At 42.8% G+C, this 19,137-nt stretch overlaps 1 protein-coding gene and 1 long non-coding RNA gene across 10 annotated transcripts in view; one reads left to right on the top strand and one right to left on the bottom strand.

The window, feature by feature from the left end:
- The window catches only part of SMARCAL1 (SNF2 related chromatin remodeling annealing helicase 1), a 44,476-nt gene extending 30,355 nt beyond the window's left edge, over window positions 1-14,121 (bottom strand). For 2 of the 9 annotated variants that reach the window (XM_083584756.1, XM_083584762.1), the window contains exons 1-8: window positions 14,035-14,121; window positions 12,446-12,537; window positions 9,844-10,793; window positions 7,501-7,551; window positions 6,560-6,820; window positions 4,747-4,797; window positions 1,671-1,854; window positions 555-705 (exon numbers count right to left, since the gene is read on the bottom strand). In XM_083584756.1, the coding sequence (XP_083440882.1) occupies window positions 555-705; window positions 1,671-1,854; window positions 4,747-4,797; window positions 6,560-6,820; window positions 7,501-7,551; window positions 9,844-10,756 (1,611 nt within the window). In that variant the 5' untranslated portion in view covers window positions 10,757-10,793; window positions 12,446-12,537; window positions 14,035-14,121. Of the gene's footprint in view, window positions 1-554; window positions 706-1,670; window positions 1,855-4,746; window positions 4,798-6,559; window positions 6,821-7,500; window positions 7,552-9,843; window positions 10,794-12,183; window positions 12,413-12,438; window positions 12,538-13,674 lie in introns of those variants that run through there. The other 7 variants (XM_083584755.1, XM_083584760.1, XM_083584761.1 and 4 more) reach the window with 6 other exon arrangements.
- The window catches only part of LOC310749485, a 465,633-nt gene that overhangs the window by 213,176 nt on the left and 233,320 nt on the right, over window positions 1-19,137 (top strand). The window lies entirely within an intron of this gene.

The raw sequence follows: 19,137 nt of genomic DNA, 5'->3' as shown, positions 1-19,137 counted from the left end.
AAAAAAGCCTCAAAACATCCAAAGCAATGGTCAAAATTAGTCTGCTTAAAAATATACTGAATATGCAAACACAATTTATTCTTAAATTAAAACACACACTGGCTTTTACTACCCACTTCAAGACAAAGTAGGCCAGGGCAACTATTTGAACAGAATCCCTGTGCTGCTCTTTTCATAAATAAAGACGGGAATAGGTTTTCTCCGTGCATTTGGCAAGTAAAGAGTTTTGTGCAATAGTCAAAGAGACTAAAGAATCTCCATGTATTTCCATATGCCCATTTTCACCCCTAAACTGGGCTCTCAGCTCCATGATCTCCATTCTCAAGACTCCTTTTGGAATCATGAATGAGAATCGCAAACCACAGTGAAGGAGGGATGCCAAGTGACAGGACCGCTGTAACTCCTCAAAGCTGAGGACCAACACGAAGCACCATTCCTTTCTGCCCCCATTGTCTCATTTTTCATCGGCACCAATGACTGCGGTGCCTCTCTCAGAATGTGAAAGACAAGCAAGACAGAAGACTAAAAAGGAGTTGAGAAAATGCAGGCGTTACCTCCGCCCATGTATATCTCACTGAAGAAGGAGTGACCACCAGTAGAGGCCACTCTTTTTGATAGTATTCAGCAATGCAGATTGCCTGGATTGTTTTCCCTAAGCCCATGTCATCTGCAAGGAGCAAACGGCCTTCTTTGGCAATTGCAAAACTGAAAGAGAGGGGAGGGAAAGAGACCAATGGGTTATTGTTTCCATTTCCACAGTGAATTCAGTTCTTCTAAGGCAAGATTGAGGAACCTGTGGTTCTCCAGATGTTGCTGACTCCAACTCATACCTTCCCCATCCAGCAACACCAGTGTTCAAGGATAATGGGAATTGTATCCCATCTGGAGGGCCACAGCTCCCTGCTCTATAATCTAGTTGCAAGTTAAATACCAGAACCCCCCCCCAAAAAAACCACTTTCTTATCCCAGATTCTTCTGATTCAAGCAGAAATACAGTTTCCATCTCAATCAGTGTTTCTCAAACTTGGGTCCCCAGCTGTTGTTGGACTACAACTTCCACCATCCCTAGCTAGCAGGACCAGCAGTCAGGGATGATGAGAACTGTAGTCTAGCAACAGCTTGTAAATATATGTCAAACTGATTAGCAGAAGCCTTTGCCTCAAACGAGTCCACTACTTTGTGCCTTGAAAAAGATCCCAACTGCAGTTTCTAGTAAGCCTGTTTCTCAAGGAGTGGAAAAGGCAGCAGACTCTGTTCTCCCTACACGGGGGAAGGAGTAGCTAGCAAGGATAGTTAGCAATCAGGGTTATGTGCCTTTCACACATTCCTGGTACAGGAGTCTGTTCCAAGAGAATGTCAGCTTTCGATATCTCAAATGATCCTCTTCAAGTAATAATAGCAGGGGTGAATTAGCAAAGGGGAAACCAGCCATTCATGGCTTTGTTTTTTTCATGTGTTGTTTTATGGACCCTGGAAGTCCCTGCCTCCCTGTTGGGCCAATGTGGGTCCAACAGCAAGAGATACAAGTTACCTCTTCCAGATTGCGTTGGCAAAGCAAGAAAGCAAAGGAAGGTGGGGGAGCGATGGATAACAACTCTCAAACTAAATGCAAGTACCAACATTTTAAATAAATGGCGTGTGTTTTTCAGAAGACCCAGGGCTTGACTTACTTCACACCTTCTCTCTGAAATGGCATGAGGCTGGCCACAAGTTTAGGATCCAGTCCTGAAAGGTCTGCTTCTGGAGTGTCAGGAACCTTCGAGGCAGACTTCTCAAACTGAGCAGCAAAGGCTTGTATTACTGGCTTAGGCAATGGCTCCACTTCCACTGCTGGAAGGCTCTTTAACAGTTCAACTAAAAGGAACACACACAAGAAGGATTTGTGTCCCTAGGAGCATTTGTAAACAACCTTCACTTAAGTTTGAACAAGCACACAAACAGATGCCGTGTTTATGCAGAGTCCTATACCACCCTCCTTTGCACGTTTACTTACATATTTTATGGTTCTTTCATTTTGAGACAGAAAAAGACTACTTTTCCCAAGAATGACTTCTTCAATCAAGTGCTTTATTACAGTCGATCAGCCAATAAAGAATTGACTTCATGAAAAGTGCCAATCTAAGCAAGGCACATAGACACATGTACAAGCACATAATATAAAGAGAGAGCTAGGAAAAGAAAGAAAGGTGATGCAGTACTTTCAGAAAATGCTCAGGTTTATTTTGGCAAGTTCTATAACAAAACAAAGTTTGTTTGTTATGCAAATCAAGCATGTTTGCACAGCTTTGCTTAGTTTGCATAGTTTATTATTTTTCTGGCAAGCAGAAAAGTTATGCTAGTGAATCTGCACACACCGATCACTGGGAATCTTATTGATCCATCCCACCGACTGCTGAGATTTAACAGGTCATTGCCCACACAGTTTCAAACCTAATTTCACATGAATAAGGACTGGAAACTTTCAATTTTCTAAAATGGCTCCTGCTATAATGCTGAACTCCATGCAGAGCACCAAACTTCAAAATTACATTTCACTTGTGCAGAACTGCACACACAAGAGAAAAAAATATTACGAAACACCTATATAGCTAATTATTTGAACTGAACACAGTACTAAAGTGAAATAGTCTGAAATATAACTCACTAGCATCTCAGTCTGCAACCCACTAATAGAAAGAGTCCCCTACATCCTTTGCTTCCCACCGTCTTCTCAGACATTTATTTTTTTTTAAGCAGAATCATATCAGGAGTGGACAATAGTGAGAATTACCAAGTGTTTATATATCTTAAAATGATTCATCTTCTAAAAATAAAATGACAAAATGATTCATTTCAAAAATGCTGAATATAATGACTCTGGATTAAGCACTGTCTGTTCATCTTAAACTAACACTGACACTATTTTTTTTCTTGACACAGCAATCAAAATGTTGCCACGATGTATTAGACACTGCAACAAATAAAAAGACACAAAATCCTGCAAGCAGCCTTTCCTTTCAAAGAAAACTAAAATCACTAAAATATGGAAATCAACAGACTGGAACATAATTCTGACAGTGAAAACAAAACACTCAGCAGACTCAGATTTGCACTCGCGTTATAAGAGCCTGGGTATTGACTGCAAACTACAGTTAATTTCGGTTATCTCTAGCATGGAGGCAGCAGATTAGACCCCTGCTACCCAGGCAAAATCCTTCATTCTGAAAGCGTATAAATATGTGAAAGAATTTCTATTTGTGCTTGTAGGATAGGCTATTCAGTATGCACCCTTTGGTTTAATCTGTGCTCCTCCAGCAAGGAAAGAAACCTCTCCCTGCTGAAACAGAGTCCTGCACTGTTATTACGCTCAGAAAGTTACTTGCTGGAATTATAAACTAGCAAATTGCTGCAATTATGCCATCGCTGCTGTTTTGCAGACAAGCTTGGAAAATCAGGATGTCTCAGTAGTTTGAGTGATTAATCCAAAAAACGTTCCCATCCGCTCCCTTGTCCCCAAGTGACCTTTTATCTTAAGACAGCTGAGCAAGTGTGTAAACAGGTAAAACTGTTAAGATGCAAGGAGCAAGATCCTTTTTTTAAAGGAAATTGTGCTATGGTAGAAAAGTCCATATTAGGGGATTGAAGACTCCTTGTGACAGTGGTACCAACGAAACTAAGAGCCATGCACATGGAATCTGTATTTCTACCCCTAGATAGTTTAAATAAAAGAAAAAGAATGCCCAGATAGGTATTTCACACCCTCATTCCACAGCACAATCCAGCAGCTGTAGCAGCATGCACAGAGACATATAGAAAAAATAAATAACTGTAAGCAATTGCAGAGAAGCTGTTCAGGAGATAGTGAGCAGGGGTAGAGTGCGGAGTTGAATTCAGTCCCCCACCAAGCAATCTCCCCCACCCCCAGTTGCCCAAACAATGCACCCTTCACGATGGCACACTATTTTGCAGGCCTCCGCTTGCATAGAGCCAGCTGCTTCATTCACACTCTGTAGAGCCTGGGTCTTGAATTTTTAGACCAGGGCTGAGAGCATCTAGGAGACCACCTACAAAGGCCTGCTTCCTATTTCCTTGCAACTAATCCATTAAGAACTTGAACATTTGTCCGAAGGTACAGGAAATATCTGACTGCATTCTCTGTTTCCAGACTTGTTTTAGGATGATGCACAGCTTACTATCTTTCTGGGCCAGGAGAAAACCCTGATAGGATGGCTTTAAAATACACACAAACCACATTCACCCCAGCAAAGAGGATGGAAGTTTTCCTACCTTTGAATAAATCTGCGCCAAATTACCCATTAGAGCTACTACAGAGGAACAACAGCTGCTCTACTAGATGCAACTGACTTCAATACTGAAGGTGTGCAAAAAGGATGGGGAAACTGTGGCCCTCCAGATGTTGCTATGCCTGACTTCTGACTTTGTTGGTTAGAGCTGATGGGAGTTGAAGGCCAGCAACATCTGGAGGACCACAGATTCTCCTTTCCAAATGTAGAAGATACCCAAAAGATTAGGCTGCAAATACTAATAAACATGTCTACTTTTCACACAGACAATACTGGGTTATGATGCCATCCTATAAGTAAGTTTCAATGTGAGTACATTATCCCCATTGCAAAGCATCAGAAGAAGCAAAAGGGAAACTCGTGACCATGTCAAGTACCTTTAAGAGACCATTTCTAAGAACCTAGTTTTAAGTGAGTAGCCCCCTTCCAAAAGAATAAAACGTGCTGAGAGGCAGCTTCTTACTTAGTCTTTGATAGTCCTCCAGGAGAAAATTCCATTTTCTAGTCTTCATATCTGTAAGAGTCATAATATGGAAATAAGCAAGTACGAAGTACATCAACCTTATATGAAATTCTAGCAATCAAGAATATATTCACCAGCATCAAATTGTTCATGACAACTAAGCAGGTGGATTATTTTAAATAGGATACAATGCCAAAATTCTTTTTTCTGTCCTCCATATTCACTGTGTGTAATATTTGATATCTTGTTATTTACAGGATGATTCATTTTTCACCTTGACAAATGGACAATGCTTGTCTATATGTATTTGGCTGCTCCCCCCCCACTTCATGTTATTATTACATAGTGCTTGTTCTATTTTATATGTATATTTTGCACATTTGGATAAATTTTAGTACAACGTACTGTTCTTGTCCTGACTTCAAAAAAAAAGTTTTAATGGAGACAAGGCAACTTCATAAATCACAGTTTGACGATCTCCACAATATGTATTTAAAAATAAGCATACAGTGGTACCTTGGTTCTTGAACTTAATCCATTCCAGGAGTCCATTCGACTCCCGAAACGGTTCGAAAACCAAGGCACTGCTTCCAATTGGCTGCAGGAGCTTCAATCAGAAGCCGCATAAGCCACATCGGACGTTCGGCTTCCAAATAGCATTCGCAAACCGAAACACTCACTCCCGGGTTTGTGGCTTTTGGGAGCCAATTTGCTCGAGAGCCAAGCTGTTCGAGTACCAAGGTACCGCTTTATTTTAGGGTACAGGCAACATACTAAGCGGTGGCTAATCAAAAACGGAAACAGAAACTTCTGATCGCCTTGTAGCTGGGCCAGATAAGAAAGGGGGGGTGGAATCTGGTCTAGCTCTGTCTCACCCTTGTTATGCTAAACCATCACGCAAAACAGTCCTCTCCAAATAAAGTAGATACTGAGACAAGCAGGCTTCCCTTGGGAGACAGGGCATTTGACAGTCACAGCACCATGACCAAAAAAGCCCCATTTCTCATCCCTCAGTTTTGTACACATGAGATATAGAGCAGGAACCTGGATGCTGACCTGATCACAAAGGTAGGGCTTTAAAACACTGACATCAACAACCAGGATTACAGATGAGTAAATGAGGCCACATACAAACAGGCTATTTGAAAATGCCATCAATGGAACGCATTAACCTAAGAACTCCTCGTTCTTTGCTTTTTATATTTTCATTGCAATTAAACTAAAAATGACTTATGAATAAATGTGAGTAACGAAACACAACATATCAAAAACAGCCAAAGGAACTGCATAAAAAGCAACCAGATTTCAACAAAATGTATATTTTAAAAAAATAATTCAAGTATAAAATATACAGTGGTACCTCGGGTTAAGTACTTAATTCGTTCCGGAGGTCCGTACTTAACCTGAAACTGTTCTTAACCTGAAGCACCACTTTAGCTAATGGGGCCTCCTGCTGCCGCCGCGCCGCTGGAGCATGATTTCTGCTCATCCTGAAGCAAAGTTCTTAACCCGAGGTACTATTTCTGGGTTAGCGGAGTTGGTAACCTGAAGCGTATGTAACCTGAAGTGTATGTAACCTGAGGTACCACTGTACTCCATTTGACATGTCTTGCCTAATATTTTCATATGGCTTTAATTCAATCCTGTATCTAACAAATGTCTCCCAACTCACTGCTTTTATTACAAGCAGTACATGAGACAAATTATGTAGGGAAGGTAATAAGAGGAAAAATACCACCTGGAAAGACAAAGTGCAAGCTTCAGCGACCATGGGTACACCATTGAAGTGAAAGCATCAGCTTAGATCACTCACCATAATTCCTGGAATTCAACTGCTTGAACACCCCTATGGCGCTGTCAGCATAGCCAATGTCTACTTCGAACCGAGAGTATGAAATCAGCACACATTTCCCTCTGATGGTTGCCGATGGTTTCTGCCAGCCACTGCAGGTCTCCAAGAGGGACCTCAATGGAGGACTTCTACCAACAGAAGATGACTCAGTGGCCCGCGAGGTTGCTTTCATTCCTTCCAGAGGTGTCAAAGTCACAGAGGGAAGTTGCTCTGCTTGTTCCACTATAGAGAAAAGCAGGTTGACCAAAGAAAAAAAGAACAAATGGATAATGGGACGGGGGGAATCAACTGCCTGTGGAAAGCAGAAAATCGAAGACAGCTGAGAGAAAAAGCACCAGAGACTTTCAAATGCAGAAGAAAAGCAGAGGAGGAAGCTCAGAAGACATTCAGTTAGTCTCCCTACTCCTAACTCAGCAGGGACTGTTCCCTCTGTGAGTTGAGTTACACTTGGAGAGCAAAGTCTTTGCTGGCATTATGAACTTTCAATTACTGATGTGCTACAAAAAACTCTTCTTTAAAAAATAATAATCCCAAATTCTAATAAACAATGTTTTTCTTTTCAAAATAATAATTTTCTTCAAACAGCTCTTGAACAACTCTTTTATGAGAAAGATCTAGGGTTGTACTTAACTAAATCCTACTCTGAGTGGATCCATTGAAATTAAGGAATCTAAGTTAGTAATGCCCATTAACTTCAATGGGTCTACTGTGCGTAGGACTAGCTTTGAATAATGCACTTAGTATAATAATGCACTTGTTGTACATCTAGAGTCCAAATTTTGAATATAAACTACTTTTTCTCTGCTATGAATTAAGCAAACCATATTAAGAAAGAAACCATAGGCTCTGTGGCCCAGATTTTGTGCCGACCCAACATGCATGTCAATTGTCTTATGACTTACTGAGATGGCTATAGTCTTCCAGACTGAAGTTCCACATCTTTGTTGCAGGATCTAAAACAAAGCAGGATTTAGAGAGTCATTTTGGAGAATAAATGGCTCTGTTAATGTATTCAGAAATGGCAAGTCGCACCTGCGCACAGAATTCCTACACTAGCATAGCAGCACACGTTGCACTATGCAGCACTTCCACTGGTCCAGTCAAGTGATTTAAGCCCTTGGACTTAATGGTCTGACAGGGAATCTCCTGTTTAGATGGCAATGTATACAGTGGTACCTTGGTTCTCAAATGCCTTGGTACTCAAACAACTTGGAACCCAAACACTGCAAACTTGGAAGTAAGTGTTTCAGTTTGCAAACCTTTTTCAGATGCCGAACATGCTCCATTTTGAGTATTACACTTCCATTTTGAGTGTTATGCTGAGGTCTGTCTGTTTTTGCTATTTATTTTGCGTTTTTGTGGCTCCTTTTTTGTTGTTTTTGTGACTGTGTCACAAAACTGGTGACTGTCACCAAGTGCAGCTACTGATTGATTGATTGATTGAGAACCAAGGTACCACGGTATTACTTCACTTATTGCAAATTGTGGGAAGGCTAGTCTTGCTGCATTTTGAGTCCCTCCTGCTCATTCTACTGAGGCAGATCCTGGACCTCTGCCCTGAAGTTCTATCCTTGACACCACCACTGAGAAGTTTCATTTTTTTGGCCCCATTGGCAGTGCTGACATGTGGAGGATCAGGTCAGGCTGAGAACCATATGTGGAGCATGAGGTAGGATATACATGGAATTCTGCATGCGGAAATAATTGTAGCAGAACTACAGCAGGCCAAGACCACCAAGGAGACTTAACATGTGCACAACACAGCACAGAATGATAGCCTATGCGTGCCTGTGACAGCCAAAAAAGAACTGGAATTTCAAATGCAATGGGAAGCAATTTCTCTTTCATGTTCAAACAGGAGTTCTAATCAGAGTTAGGACAAGACATTTTACTGACTGAGAAGAGCAGTAAAAGGTTGCCCTCCCTGTCTCTGATCAAGGCAAGGCACATAGGCAGAGTACCCAAGTCTGATGGGAGTCATTTTGGCACCTGCGGCATGACATCCCACAAGCCACTCTGCCCCCCTCTGGCATTAAGAAGACAAGTAATAATAAATCTATTCTGGCATTTCATGACGCCCAAATTCAGTGGTTTGTGATGGCGACCCCACATCAAATTCATCGTCACAATGGCCTTAAGAGATTAATTAACAAGTTGAATGTTTTTTGCATGACCTTAGGCAAAAGACCGAGAAGCCTGCTATCCAACAAACTTATACTATGAGTAGACCCACTGGAATATAAGTTAGCCATTTATGTTTATTGCAGTGGATCTGTTCCAAGCATGACTTCGTCAGGCAGAACCCAAAAATAAGTAAATAATAACTTGCTCTTCTACTAGATGTTCTCGGGGCACTGTACAACATAATAAAAGAAAATTGTTATATAATCAATACAAGTACAACTGACAAACCATTTCTAAAAGGATTACAAAGAACATACAATACGATCAATACTCAACGCATACACGCACACCAATAACCTGACAGCAGCAGCAGGGGTAAACAATACTACACATCAAAACTGGCAGCAATAAAACTAGGTGTCACACATTACAAGCCAGTTGAAATAAAAATGCCTTGAACTTTCTAGGGAAAGAAACCTATTAAGGAACCTGCAGAGCTCCACGGCCTAGACTGGAACTGAACCTAGGATTCTATGGCTCCCAAAACTCTGTCCTGGTGGAATAGTCTGGGATCATACCCATTATCTGAAGGTGCTCCTGCTTCCTCCTCCTCCACCATTTGCGGCCTGCCCCCTTGAGTGAAGAAAACGTTGGAGAAAGGGGCAGATAAGGTGAAAAGGCTGTCTTCCCAGCTTGAATCCCTGTGTTCTTTTCTCACTCAGCATGCAAGGAGAGGGACAATAAGTTCCAGCTCCACTCTTCTCTACTCCACTATTGGGAGTGGGGGGTTATCTAAAGGAGTATCAGGCCCAGATAAGTAGCTCCTGAGAAACTGAGAAGCAATGGGCCTACAGAGACTAGAGACCTCTCAAAGGTTATGGAAGCCCCACTCTTCACGCTCCTGGATTCTGATGTTACTTCAGAAGCCCACCCTAACCTCACGTCTCCCTGATTCTTGCAATTGATTCAGGTTTTTCCTCACACACGAGGGGTAGGGTCCTTGCTGTTTTTAAAAGAGACAGAACATACAAATAAAGGCAATTCTGCATTATCCACAAGATCTAGCACAACCCCATCTATGGAAAATCCCAAGAGGCACAGGAAATAACCAGTCGCCTTACCGTATTTTTTGCTTGGCAAACTCCTGAACAGTTCAATCAGTTTGGCATTATATCCTATTTCAACCCGGAAACGGTCATCAGAGTGCTTGACACATTTCCCTCTGAGGCCATCATGAGCTTTTTTCTGTGTCTCAGCTACGTTGCCTGTGTCCACCGAAACGGGCAGTGTCCGTTGCCTGCCCCCTTCTACAGGAATCAGGAGTTTTTTTGTGCCATAGAACAGCAACGTGCTACTACCTTCCTTTTCAGCAATGAGTTCGCAGGCTGGATTTCTGGCACTTGCCTGCATTTCACTGTCACTGGTGACAATGCCACTGGTGTCCACTGGTGGCATATGTTTAATGCCACTGGGAGATATCTTCCCAATCGGGGTGCCTTCATTTTTGCAAAGCGTCCTACTAGCGTCTAATGTAGACTGAAGCTGTTCTGCACAATGTTTTGGTGGCTGCAATGTGCTAGAACTACACTGGATGGGTTGACCTTGCTCCTGAGCACTCAGGCCAGAATAATGTCCATGAGGGTAACTCAGAGAGTCTTTCCCCCCTGGTGAGAGTTGCTTAGCACTGTTCAGCTGCCGGCCTAGATTTTCGCTGGAGTCCTTTGAACAACCGCTCTGCTGGGCACCACACAAAATGGGTGCCTGGGGGTCTGAGCTACAGACACTGTGTGGCACTTGAAGATTCCCCAGCACCGCATGGTTGCCAGAAACCTGAAGGTGATGGCTGGTGTGGTGGTTTTCCTTCTTCAAAGGCTGCTGCAGTTTTCCTTGACAGCTAGCAAGCGCCTGCAGGTCAGGCAGCTTCTTAGCAACAACACCCTGCTGAGCTGCTAGTCGTTCTGCTCTCCTTGCCAGAGCCTTCTTCCTATTCTCCTCAATCTTCCTTTTCTGTTCTTCTGTGAGCCCAGATGACATCTTCTGTTAAGAAGTCACTGGAATCCTCTATAACTGCCTGGAGATGGGGGTGGGGGGAAAACAAAGGAGTTATAGCTGGCTGGTAAGTTTAAAATTTGCACTGAAATAAAAACTTAGTGGCTTTTAGATAATATGTGTGTGTGCTATTATACTAGAACTAATCATAGAAGAGTCATTTCCTTCTTGCCTGTGAGAGAAATGGGAGGTGCCTCTTCCCAGAAAGTGCCTGCCATCTGCTATATTTGTAAGCTCTTGTATTAAACAGCCAGTATGTTATAGTAAGTAAAGTGCTGGATTAGAACCAGGGAGACCAGAGTTTATATTCCTTCTGTGATATTGAGCAAGTCATTACACTCAACCTAATCTTTCTCTCAGGGTTGTTGTGGGGATAAAATGAAGGGGAGGAGAACCATGTAAAATGCCTTGAGCTTCCTGGAGGAAAGAGAGGGTATAAATCCAGTAAATAAATAATAAATCATAGAATTGTAGAGTTGGAAGGGATCCTGACGATCATCTAGTCCAACGCCTTGCAATGCAGGAATATGCAGCTGTCCCATATGAGGATCAAACTGAAACCTTGGTGTTATCAGCACCATGTTCTAACCAACCCAGTTGTTGGCGTTTTGTTTTAACAAAAAAAAAGCTCTACAGATCAATTAGGGAAATCTTGCTAAATGACTGAAAAGAGGGGATTTTAATCAATTAATCTAAAAGTAATTAAACATTTTTGTTCCACCAAAGACCACTTAATTTTTAGCTACACACACAGGATATGCCCTATTTTTCTGTGTATAATACTAGGTTTGTTTCCTAAAAAATAATGTCAAAAAATAGGGGGCGTCTTATACATGGATTGTGCCGAGGGTAGACTGGCAATTGGTTGTTGCCGCAAAAATAAGGGGCGGCTTATACATGGGGGCATCTTATAGATGGAAAAATACGGTACTTCAGACACAGAACAGCTATTTCAAGAGATTCTATCATATATTTCCATTTCTTCCCTTTCCTATTCGAAGAGCCCAAGATGGACTCAAATGTATCTGTATTTTATGTATCAAATGTATCTGAATCTTGCAGGTGCAACTGATATAATTACATCTGGCCTAACCTGAGTAACGCAACTAACTTTTTCACATTAATCTTAGATTAGGAAAAAGGCCCCTAGTTCTGAACATTTTACTTCTGAGCAGACTAGAACTCCCATGATAGAAATCAAGCACTGGGATGCATATTAACACTAGTTTAAGGAGTCTGACACATGAGGTCTGCAAGCCTTAACATGGACCTAAACTGTCACCTACACTGGCCATGTACATGAACAGGTGTGAGTACTACACTAGCATACTGAAACTTATACCAGGTGAAGAAAGGGAATTATTCATTCATAATGTTCAGCAGAAAACAATATGGGCAGAAATCACACCAACCAGGTAATTCAATAAGCATATTGTTTCTACCTCTTCTGCTCAAACAAGTAAGGTATGTGCTTGCCAAGTTTTGCTTCAAGTACTTGGTTATCCTTTGCACAGTTACATAAATTCCATCTCCAAATGCTGGGCTGAGTCATACAATGTTGTGTTTGGTTTAGTGTCAGACCTGGTTGATTTTCCGTTGGCCAACCTAATCTGGATTATCTCTCACAATGACTGGGCATGTAAATTCCCCAGCATCCCCATCAATACTGCATACCTTTCCACACACAATTAAAATGAGACATCGTTTGGATACGTGGTAAACCTCTTCACACAATCTGTTCAGATGCCAAATCAAATCATGCAGGCCTTTAAAGAAAAAAAGTTTTCACAGATTGAAATAAATTCAAAAAGAGGGAATATGAACCAAACCTCTTTCCTAAAGTGACAAACAAGATACAACAACAGAAGAAGCACTTGCAATCCAGGTGCTTCTTAAACAATAGCTCTAGATGGATTAGAATAGAGACAACAAGACTTAGCTAGAGACAAAAGGCACTGGAAACACTGATGACTGGCTCAAATAGAAGCAAACTTTACTGTACGTGGGTTCCCACCATTCACCACCTTCAGCTAACCAACCAAAAAAGTGCTATCTACAACTTTTTACAGATAAGAACAACAAAGTATCCAATTCAGGTGACACAAACAGGGTTTTTGCAAGATACGACCTTTTAGCTAATCAGTGCTAAGAGATGCCAAAATTCACCATGAACACCTCCCTTGTTCTCTTAGAATGGCAATGGCACCCACCCAAGAGGCTCCAGCTGAAAAAAAGCCAGTGCTAATGCTACTGACATCCAATAGTTCTTTAGCAAATTTTAAGTGATCTATATGAAGCTAAATTTCTTAAACTAGGTTTTACACATAGATTTGTACAGCTGGAGTTTATCAAATTGAAAGCATTTTTTAAATGATACAACCTAGTCAGATGGGTGGGGTACAAGTTGTTGTTGTTACAAACCCTGAAAAGTCTACTTATCAGAAACTAAAGCAGGAACAATCTTATGCATTGCAAGCAGCTGACATCCCTCTTTCAAGCCACTTCGGCTTTCTGGGGGGGGGGGGGAGAACATCTGTCTCCAGTCTAAGTCAGAAGGCTTTAAAAGTCAAAACATTTCACCCACTCAAGCGCAGAAATTTCTTGACACAAATACCACCTTGACACAAATACCAGATGGTCACGCCTGCCACTGGGCTTAGGCAGAAACGAGTTCTGAACCTCTTAAGACTTCAGCCACCCAACCCAACAAGAGGAGCAGCTGTGATAAACTATTGCAGCTAATAACAACTAAAAGTCCTGTGCAAATTTGTTAGCCTTTAAAGTGCCACAGCACTCTCCCGCTGTTGTTGCTGCAAGAGACTTGGGACAGCCCCTTCTCTGGAAAGAGTATTGTTTCTGCCAGGTGCTTAAGAGGCCGCGAGATCCTCGCTTGGTTTTCCTACCGTCCAAAGTGGGGTTTACTCTCTGACCACTGCCCGATCCTCTTCAGTTCCCGGGGGGGGGCTCTCCATACCTCTCACTCACAAAATGGGGCGCCACCCCAATGCTCTAAGCCCCGCCGAAGGGCTCCCATCCCCTCTGCTCCTCGCGCGCTCTCTCTCTGCCTCGACCAAAACTCCCGCCCCAAACTCCTACATCCACATCTTCTCCCTTTCCCCAAATGCTGCTTATCCACCCCCGCCCCTCTTCCCCTAAGCTGTCGCTCAGCCGCTCCGTCCAACGCAAGCCATGTTTCTTTCTGCCCACAAAGCCCAAAGCAAACTCAGTTCCTGGGAAACGTCTCTATCGGATTTCATCATTACCCAAACTCCGCCGGAAACCTAAAAGGCCTCTTAACAACCTCCCCGCTCTTGACTACAACTCCCATCAGGCAACGCTCCGCTCCTCTCGCGCCTTACCTCGTGGGAACCGTGGTCTAGAGAAACTAGCCTCGGTGCACCATGGGAAATGAAGTCCCCCATCCGCTCAAGCCACGTTCGTTTGCTGCGAGCTCCGCGGCTTCAAACCACCTCCGCTTAGCTCTTATTACGTATAGAACAATCCTGGGCAAGGCTGCTCTGAATTAAGTCGCCCCATAGTGAATGGGGCTTATTCCTTAGTAAGTGCGTAAGCGTTTAGGATTAATACAGCCTATGGCAATTCCTCTGAACGCCTAGAAACATAGAATCATAGAGTTGGAAGAGACCACAAGGGCCATCGAGTCCAACCCCCTGCCAAGCAGGAAACACCATCAGAGCACTCCTGACATATGGTTGTCAAGCCTCTGCTTAAAGACCTCCAAAGAAGGAGACTCCACCACCCTCCTTGGCAGCAAATTCCACTGTCGAACAGCTCTTACTGTCAGGAAGTTCTTCCTAATGTTTAGGTGGAATCTTCTTTCTTGTAGTTTGGATCCATTGCTCCGTGTCCGCTTCTCTGGAGCAGCAGAAAACAACCTTTCTCCCTCCTCTATGTGACATCCTTTTATATATTTGAACATGGCTATCATATCACCCCTTAACCTCCTCTTCTCCAGGCTAAACATGCCCAGCTCCCTTAGCCGTTCCTCATAAGGCATCGTTTCCAGGCCTTTGACCATTTTGGTTGCCCTCCTTTGGACACGTTCCAGTTTGTCAGTGTCCTTCTTGAACTGTGGTGCCCAGAACTGGACACAGTACTCCAGGTGAGGTCTGACCAGAGCAGAATACAGTGGCACTATTCCTTCCCTTGATCTAGATGCTATACTCCTATTGATGCAGCCCAGAATTGCATTGGCTTTTTTAGCTGCCGCGTCACACTGTTGGCTCATGTCAAGTTTGTGGTCAACCAAGACTCCTAGATCCTTTTCACATGTACTGCTCTCAAGCCAGGTGTCACCCATCTTGTATTTGTGCCTCTCATTTTTTTTTTGCCCAAGTGCAATACTTTACATTTCTCCCTGTTAAAATTCATCTTGTTTGTTTTGGCCCAGTTCTCTAATCTGTCAAGGTCGTTTTGAAGTGTGATCCTGTCCTCTGGGGTGTTAGCCACCCCTCCCAGTTTGGTGTCATCTGCAAATTTGATCGGGATGCCCTTGAGTCCATCATCCAAGTCGTGATAAAGATGTTGAATAAGACCGGGCCCAAGACAGAACCCTGTGGCACCCCACTAGTCACTCTTCTCCAGGATGAAGAGGAACCATTGATAAGCACCCTTTTGGTTCGGTCAGTTCGGCCAGAACTTTCATTAAAGTTCCGTTCAAGTAAGTGGGGTTTACTTCCGAGTAAATGTGGACAGGATTGAGCTGCTGCAGGGAACTTTTTTCTCCCCTCTGCGGGTAAAGGGGTCTAAATGTTTGTGGGGGCCCATAGAAGTTGGTCTGAAAGCTCACTTAAAAAAAGAAACCCTCCTTAGTAAAAGGTTTGAAAAGTCATCGGCCTTCTTTAAGAAGCTTTAGTGTAAGTCATAGTAGATAGCTAACAGATTCAGAGCTGCACAAAAACACATCTGTTCTACCTTTTGTAGCCCCAATTAATTTATTTGCTCTTTTCTTCACTGTTTTTAAGTGTTTTTCAGCTGTTTTATGGTATCCCGTGCATCATATTGAGGTGCGTGTGTGTTTAATTCATTATCATCATCTTTGCAACCCATTCTGGAAGCCTTTTTTGACTGAAAAGTGGGTAAAAGTTCTTCAGTTAAATAAATGTCACATCTGAGAGCAATTCTAACTCCTGCAGAAATGAGAAGCAGCATCAAATTATATAGGCCTCATCTTCCAACTACTGACCATCTCAGATGGATTCGGAGATTAGACATGACATTAAAATGGACAATGCATTAGGAAAATCAGCAGCTAAGAGGGTAAAAAAGGAAGAAGGCAGATTGATAGATGTTAGATGTCACAGGGAAACATTAATGGGATTATTTATTTAAGAGCAGACAACCTTTGTGCATTGACGGAGATACACACAGAGAGACCTTTCTCTGTTACATGTTACAGGGTGGCTGCAAATGGGATGCAAAAATGGACGTTCATCATGGACTCTATGCTATGGAGCCCACACATAAAGCAGTTAGCTGAGCTTTCCACCTTGTGCTGCTGTTGCCCATCACTTGTTGTTAGTAATAAAAGAACTACATGCTCCATGTTTTCTTTTGTAGCTTTTTGTATAGGGTAGAGACAGAGATGAGCAACTGAGCAACTAGAACAATGGTTGATTGCAGCTTGATTACCTACAATTCTTGAAACTGGTGCCAAAGTTTTGTAATCGTTTTGTAGCGAAACTCTGCGTTTTGTAACAACCACAAACAGAGCAATAGGCTTTCTTTCTTTCTGTGGCAATCACTCGTAGCTGAGTAAGTTGTCTTCCAGTCTTAACAGTGAGTTCATAAGTGACTGTGGACGCCAATTCTGGATCCACACGTCCTTCCACAGTGGGAACATTGGTTTCTGGGTGTGAGTTGATCATGGTGTGATTTGCCAAGCACGCCTTGCTCTTAGCACGTTTTACCCTTGCGTCCCGGGTTCGAGTGTCTTCAAAGCCCATGACACCTTTGGTAAAGGCTGTTCTCCAACTGGAGCACTTGCAGGCCAGTGTTTCCCATTTATCAATGCTTATACAGTCAAACCTTGTTTTGCATCCCCCTTCGCTTGCATCCGCTTCGGCGAACATCCGCGGCAAACCCGGAAGTACTGGAACAGGTTACTTCTGGGTTTGCCGCTCTCGCATGCGCAGAAGCGCTAAATTGTGTTGCGCGTGCACAGACGCAGCACTTTGGTGTGTGTCATTTTCAGGTTGCAGCGGGGCCTCCGGAACAGAACCACTGTACTACATTTTGAAAGATTTGCCGTGAGAACATCTTTAAACGTCTTTTGTTGTCCACCGGTATTTCACTTTCCATTCTTAAATTGGGACTAGAGTAGTTGCTTTGGAAGCATCCAAACAACATGACCAGTCCAACGAAGTTGATGTTGAAGAATCATTTCTTTGACACTCGTGAGCTTTGCTTCTAAACCCCGCATTTTGTAGTGCCCCTTAAACAATAGACACTCAAAAGCCGGGGGGCACAGGGATACCCAAAAACCCAACATCCATTCGCCCCCAAACCGGTGCCAAACTTTTGTAATCGTTTCATAGCATTCTGTAGCGAAAACCCCTAAAAACTGACCCCTAAAAAATGCCAGGCCAAATGGCCAGGCCATGGGCCTCTCTTACATGCAGTGTCCAGAATCTCACAGGGAGAGAAGAAAACAGCTGTGGTCTGTAATACCATTGAGATGGGTCATTAAGTCAATAGCTTACTAGATTGGCAGGTTTTGCTTCCACACAGTGTTGCTCCCATTTTACTTTCCTCCATATAAACAAATGAGTGCTATTTATGGAGGCCATAAAATAATGGATGTGGAAGATCACTCAAACAAGGAACCCCTGCCTGCATTTTGAAGTGACATATTGTAGGACAGGGTGTATTATGATATTTCTAAACATGAATTTTGGCTGTACTGGACTAGAGATAATTGTGAATGGTCATCCAGATTATTTTTATATGAACATATAATATATATGCAACATTTATGACAAAATTACAAGATCACATAAAATACAACAAATAAAATGAAAATAAAAATGAAGGAACTGTGTAATTAAAACATCAGGTACTTATCGGGGGGGGGGGGCTGTTGGAATAAAATTGCCTTAACCAGTTGGTAAAAAGGAACCACAGAGGAAGCCACATGAGCTTTCTGGGACTATCTTGCCACTGTCAGCTGTGCTTCTACCCTACTGGGGGGTTGGTATTTGTGGGAGCTCCAATTGGAGAACAGCCTTTACCAAAGGTGTCATGGGCTTTGAAGACACTCAAACTCGGGACGCAAGGGAGAAACGTGTTAAGAGGAAGGCATGCTTGGCAAATCACACCATGATCAACTCCCACCCGGAAACCAATGTCCCCACTGTGGAAGGACATGTGGATCCAGAATTGGCCTCCACAGTCATGGACTCATTGTTAAACGTTTATGGGAGACAATCTTACTCGGCTTCGAGTGATCACCAAAGAGAGAGATTTGTGGGAGCTATCTGACCACATGTATGCACACATACACACTGATGAATGTTCAGCCAACATCATAAATGTGAGGGCCACACATCTTACACTTGCCTCTGTGTGGCCCTTACCTGTTGAAAAAGTTACAACTGATGGGTAGGATGGTAGAATTTCTCTGTGATGGTTTCTTAGTCAGCCCACACCACTTGTTCCAAGGACAAGCATTTAGATATGAAACATTCTTTCCACTCCACTTCCATTTTGTCCAAGAAGCTGACTTGTTATCTGCTCCCTGCGTTCTCTTCTACAAAGGGTTGCTCTGGGATCAGAACATGTTAAGTTTCCATTTAATGGGTGAGATGGGAAGAACATAGCTAGCATAGATCAGCTTGAAATATTGACAGATACTAAACAATGCTTATTCCAGGAAAAAAGCTCAGCAAGCAATAACAGGAGTGCTCATAAAAGCAGTGCACTTTGCATGTGTGCTGTTATTTTTTCCAAAGAGATGTCACTGGCATGGCAGGAGGTGAGTAGCCAAGGTTTAGTCCCTGGGGCGAGAAAAGGATTGCTTTGTAAACCGTTTGATCCTGCAAAGAGAAGATAGAGCAAAAGCCCGAGATGGAATTTATTTGAATGATTACATCCAAGAAGGGCTGCTTTCAATGACTAGAGGGTGATCAGGAAATAAGTATTAGTCTAAAGCGCTAAGGAGCTGAATGCCTTTGTACCTAATTTTGATATATAGTGTTATTTACTCTAACTTTTTCTGCATGCAAGCAGGCCCGTCTTTAGCAGATGCAGCACTGGGGTGCAAATATCTGCCCAGTGCCCCCAAATTACCACGGATGGGGGGGGCAAAGCTGCACACTGCCAGCCATGGGGGGGGGTGCAACTCTCCC

The sequence above is a fragment of the Podarcis filfolensis genome, assembly GCF_964270895.1.
Source record: "Podarcis filfolensis genome assembly, chromosome: 1".
In the NCBI taxonomy this organism is placed as follows: Eukaryota; Metazoa; Chordata; class Lepidosauria; order Squamata; family Lacertidae; genus Podarcis; species Podarcis filfolensis.
The sequence above is the reverse complement of the archived record's forward strand: the minus strand, read 5'-3'. Positions and strand labels throughout refer to the sequence as shown.